Genomic DNA, 5,461 nt, shown 5'->3' on the forward strand with positions numbered 1-5,461 from the left:
GACTTAAGAGATTAATGGGAAAGCCAGAAATAACATTTTGTCATTGTAGTATAGATGGTAGGTATGATTGTGTGTCTTTTTCCTGTCTTAAGAAGTCAAGTAATGGGATTAGAACAGGAAGAGACAAGTGGCATGCATCATAGGTAAACAATAGTCATCTATCTCTTCCTGTGGCAGCATTAAAAAAAGTACAGTCACTCTAATAGGCTCTGGGATTCCCCATAATCAACTAGAACTTCAAATTTCCCTTTCTGAATATAAGTGCTTAGTACTAGAAACTTTTAATCAGCGTAGTGGAAGAGGGAGAGGAATTGTGTGATAGACTACTGCACCTAATAATTTCTCTTAGAAAGAAAAGATGTATTTGGTGAACCATTTAGCACTTTAAAATTATTTTTGCAAATTTAGTTTGCATAGTAAGCACACCAAGTTATAAAGCAGACAAAGTCCTTACCTTGCAAAACAGTTTTATTTCACACTTGTACAAAGTTAATAGACATTTTAAAACACTTATAGTACTATAGGTTACATTTACTGCCACTTCACGGGTGTCTGAGTTTTCCAGGGTCCTAGACAATCCCTGTTCTCCCACAGGTTTAAGCCTGTGGGAGAACACGTTACAGGGCTCTATTTAGAGAGTGTTGTTCAGAGTACAGAACCCAGAGGACTGGGGCAGAATGTGCCAGGGCCACATCTGCGTGCCAAGAAGTTGTTAGGTAAATGAACACTTCTCCTTTTGGCTAAGGAAACTGATTGTCCCCCTCCTGGGCCCTTACAGCCCGTGAGAGCTGAAGCAGCTCTAATAAGGAGCTAATCCCGGCTCTTCCTTTCTTCTACAAGCTTTGGTAGTGCTGTTAAGCAGCAGAAGCTGCCTGAAGAAAAGAGGGATCTTAACAGATACTAGTGAAAATACTGTTTTTTTTTCCTTCCTCTTCCCACTGAACGCTTCTGATATTTTGCTACCTACTTGCCCCTCGCTATGAGCTGTAACAAACTCTCCTTCAGGTGTCTTATTTGAGAGAGACATGATTTAGGATTATTCAATTTCCCTGCAGTTTTGAAGCCAATTGTCTAATCAGGACCAAAGATAAACCCTCCCACAGAACCACATAAGTGGATGTTATGTTGTATGTCGCTGCTGTGTCACCATAATACAGAAGGAAATGTGGCTCTCCAGTAAATCTCAGATTGACAGTATATGCAAGAAATATTCAAGAAAATGAAGGTACACCTAAAAAAAACCCCAAACCTGTGATGTCTGAAATGAATTTAGATTGCATGGATCTAAATATTTTCAGCATTTCACAGATTTCCGAAGTGAGCTATTTTTTCACTTCAGATGCAAGTCCTCCCTACAACTTGAGTGTAAGTAGCCAAAGACAGAATTTACCCTGCTGTGCCACAGAACTGAAGTATTTAGGTGCCTGAAATCCTGGCGTAACAGCAGCTCTGTAATGTCTTGGGAGTAACAACGACACAAGATGTTGACTAGTTATACAATAAACCGTGGTAATCCAAGCAGGTTACATTCAAGTAAACCAGGTTTCGGATGATCAGATAACAAAAGAACATCTACTGATGGCACACAGCTTCAAATGAAGAACCAGATCTGGTTATCTACATTTGCTTACCATTAGGTCCAAAATCAATTTGCCATGGCAAAACAGTTTTATACAGAAGTAAACACAGATATACAATTGGTTTTAGAGTCTTTCGTGGAAGTAAAGGAGACAAATACCAAAAGATAACCAAAAGCCTTAAAAGGAAAAAAAAAAATACTGTGCTTGTATCTTCAATCTGTATCCTTGGGAAAGTCAAAACTGCCCTTTCCCAGAAGCAGTGGGAATCTTCACATATTAAGTGAAATGTCTTTCAATTAAATAACTGAAACACAGCATTCTTTATCCAGAGTGGCAATCAATGAAATTGTTGAAACCCTAGCTTGCAGGTTCAGTTCATCCTTCCTTTTCACTGCTGCAATATCTCATTTTAACAGTTGTAGGTACTGAAGCCCCCCTTCCTCAATTAACTTTGAAAAAGAAGAATGACACAAAAATACGTCCTTTCAGATTTTCTTTATATGGCAGAAAATATGCAGGAGACACAAGGCCACTTTTTAAGACTTTTCCAGGTTATCTTTTGGAGCGGTGCTATAGCAAGGCAATGAATATTAATATAAGCTAGTTTTCTTCATGATTCTCAAAAATTCTTGCTCACTTACTTCTCCATCTCCATCTCGATCAGCTTCATCAATCATTTCCTACAAAATACATTATATATTTGTTCAGGCACTGGACTCTAAACACAAGATCCTGCATTATCAAAAACATTATCAGAAGCATATCATGTGAAAATATAACTATGTATTTGATTGTTCTTCATATTTCTGAACTCTCAGCCCTTTTTGTATGGGCATAAATTTCCAGCCAATCCTCAAGAGCTAAAGGACTGGTCTGTGCTTGTTCAGAAAGCTCTGGCAAATCAGAATTTACCTGAAGTTCTTCATCTGTTAAATTTTCTCCCAGCTCTTTGGCAACCCTTTTCAAGTTTTTGAATGAAATTTTTCCTGTCCCATCATCATCAAATAATCTGAAAGCTTTCAAGATTTCTTCTTTTGAATCCTTTTCACTCTAAAACAAGAGTAAAACATACATTAATTATAAAATACCCACCACAGAGCTACTTCTTTTTAGGTTTTTTTTATGCTGTCATATGAATTTCTGTTAAGAATTCCTACCATTTTTTGTGTCATCATAGCCAAAAAGTCTTCAAAATCAATGGTGCCGCTTCCTTCTTTGTCAATATCTGCAATCATTTTCTTAATTTCTTCCTTCTTTGGCTCAAAGCCTAAAGCACGCATTGCAACCTGTGCCAAAAAACAATTTGATTAGGAGGCTACCAGAATTATCGTGACAGCAGCTGCACTAAAGCTTGTTTAACTTCCTCATCCAAACTGTAATAACAACTCACTGCAATGAAAACATCTTGATCTCTCTTACCTGTTTCAGCTTTCCAAATACTACTAGTGTAGGTGTGATATTCTTAACACTCACTCATATTTTCTCTTTAGATCCATGTGGAACATGGGTATATTTTAGAAAGTAAGAAAAACTTTTTGTATCTGAATTAGGTGTAGGTTCCAATCCACATTTCTGAACTACAGATTTATTTTCAATGTGGTTCCTAAAGGGACTGGATTATCAAAGACTTGAAGGGAGGTTGGAGACCAGGGATGTGATCTCACTCCATTTGAAATTTAGGGAAGAATGCCCATTAATTTTGATGGGTGCAGAATTACATGCAGTTAACTTAAACAATCCAGTACCCAGAGATAGAAGAAATCCATATGCATAGCTTTTGGTGATAATGTGGGGAAAAGCGACAGGGAGGGGGCACCGGGAGGGGGCAGGCAACTGGCAATGTTCCCCAAGTCTCAACCTCAGCAAATCAAAAGACTGACTGCTGTGATAGTTGAGGAAAAGCAAATCAAACCTCCTGAGCCTTACAGAGCACAAGCGAAGTATTACTTTGTAAAAGCAGTTCTTGTGCGGATTGTTGTACAAATGCTTGATGTTAACATTGTTTAAAACCGGGCTCTAGCGTTTCACCAGCCTAGAATAATGACTTTGCTGCTTGGGTGTTTACTAGTAATTTGACAATCCTGGTGTGCCAGATGATTACAGCATATTTAATTCTGAGACTGAAGTTTCAAGAGCATGTAAGAAGGGGAAGATCTGAATTGTGAACATTCATTCTTCCTATACGCTCTAGTGGAAATCAGTAGTTAGTATCAGGCAGAAATTTTCTTGCTGAACACTTTTCTACTGGAAGATGACAACTTACCAGAAACTTCACATATAACTGAAGTGTGTTTTCTGACCATTTTTTCTTGCAGTGGGACAATTGAAAATGTTCTGTTTTGTCTCTCAGAGGGGAACATTTTCTATGGTAAAATATCCGTATTTGTAATTAATTTTGAAAAAGAAAAACATAGTGCTAAATGGTTGATGCTAAAATGTTTCAGTCCATTTTAAGAACTATATCTTAACATATATATTCAGTGTTCAGAGGACATGCTCTCCTTAACAAAGCCTAAGTACTGCCAAATAAATTCTGAGATAAGCCACAGGCTTAGGTAACTCATGCTTTTAGGCAACATACGCAGAAATTGAGGCAGAGTGTGTGTATGTGAGAAATCAAGGTCAATGAGATAATTAAGATAAAAGTTTCAGGCTTAAAAAAATCAGACACCTGTAAAACAGGGAGAGAACTGAGAACAATCTTTTCCTTGTACTGCTGTGTGTATTGATAGGCGCTTGCGCACACACACTACCTGACTTGGTACAGAAATGCATTCAAATCTGTTTTGTTCTTTTTTAAATTAAAAACCAGGTAACTTCTGGATCAAGTGTATGAAAATATGGTTGTATCTTTCCTGAATTTGTGTAAAACCTGTGTTTAGCTCTGAGATGAGCAAAAAATATGATATTCTAACATTCATTCCAAAACAGAAGTTCACTTCCCAGAAACAATTATCTTGGCCAGTCATGAAAAATGGAATGTGAACTGCGTACCTAAACAGAGGAACTGCTTAGTTCCTCTAATGCTCAGATATTCAAAGCTATCTGACCTACTGTCTATGTATTAGAGAGGCCTGTCTGCTCTGCAGTAGCTTAGTCAGGTTAACCAGGTAGTACACCCCAAATTCAGTCATGAGAGCAAGTCATTATTCTTTTTTGTACTGTAAAACAATTTTAAAATAGTTAGGGCTGGACAAACAGAAAATGCAGTTAGAATTTTGAGGCCAAAGATATTTCCATCCAAGAAAAAAAAAGTTTGAAAACCTTCAGTTCTTTTATGTCGATGCTTCCAGATCCATCAGTATCAAACAAATCGAAAGCTTCTCTGATCTCCTGCTTTTGCTCTTCTGTAAGTTCAGGTTTCAAGCCACTTTTCTTCCTCTGGGCTGTACTTAAGCCAGTTTTTCTATAGTTGGATGCCTTCAGAAAGTGAAGGAGAGAAAAGACAAGAAATAGGCCACTCTGGGGAAAATGTAAAACAACTAAATTATAAATAACAACAAGTAAAGCTGTAGCAGAAGTGAGAGGGATTCTCTGCTGCAAAACACAGGGTCTCCATGCCCATCTTCTTACGTTATTCTAGAAAGAAAACAAGCTGAAGATTTTGTTACTGGGGAACAAGCACCCGGGCTTCAGGTTTTCTATTTTAAACAGAAAGATCATTAGTTAAAGGAATAACGCCAGACAAGAGGCAGGCAGCCTGAAAATGAATACTCCACTGAAGTGACTCTAAGACCCTCTGCACCTCCTGCTGGTTGCTTTGATTTGTCAGGAGAGGTTTCACGTGGAAAACGAGTAAATCATCCTCACAGCTAAAAAGGCTGGTTACATAGGTTCTTGACTGTAAGTGGGACTCAAATTCAGACACTCCTCAAAGTCAG

General features: G+C 37.9%; 1 protein-coding gene across 1 annotated transcript; it reads right to left on the reverse strand.

The window, feature by feature from the left end:
• Positions 1-2,170: 2,170 nt before the first annotated feature.
• LOC104462560 (caltractin) lies at positions 2,171-5,000 on the reverse strand (the record flags this gene model as incomplete). The annotated part of the gene is made up of 4 exons (XM_010074543.1): positions 2,171-2,260; positions 2,493-2,630; positions 2,738-2,866; positions 4,845-5,000. Coding segments are annotated over 4 exons (513 nt in total), but the record flags the coding sequence as incomplete, so codon positions are not given.
• Between the last annotated feature and the right edge of the window lie 461 nt (positions 5,001-5,461).

Source organism: Pterocles gutturalis, unplaced genomic scaffold (assembly GCF_000699245.1).
Source record: "Pterocles gutturalis isolate BGI_N339 unplaced genomic scaffold, ASM69924v1 scaffold24597, whole genome shotgun sequence".
In the NCBI taxonomy this organism is placed as follows: domain Eukaryota; kingdom Metazoa; phylum Chordata; class Aves; order Pterocliformes; family Pteroclidae; genus Pterocles; species Pterocles gutturalis.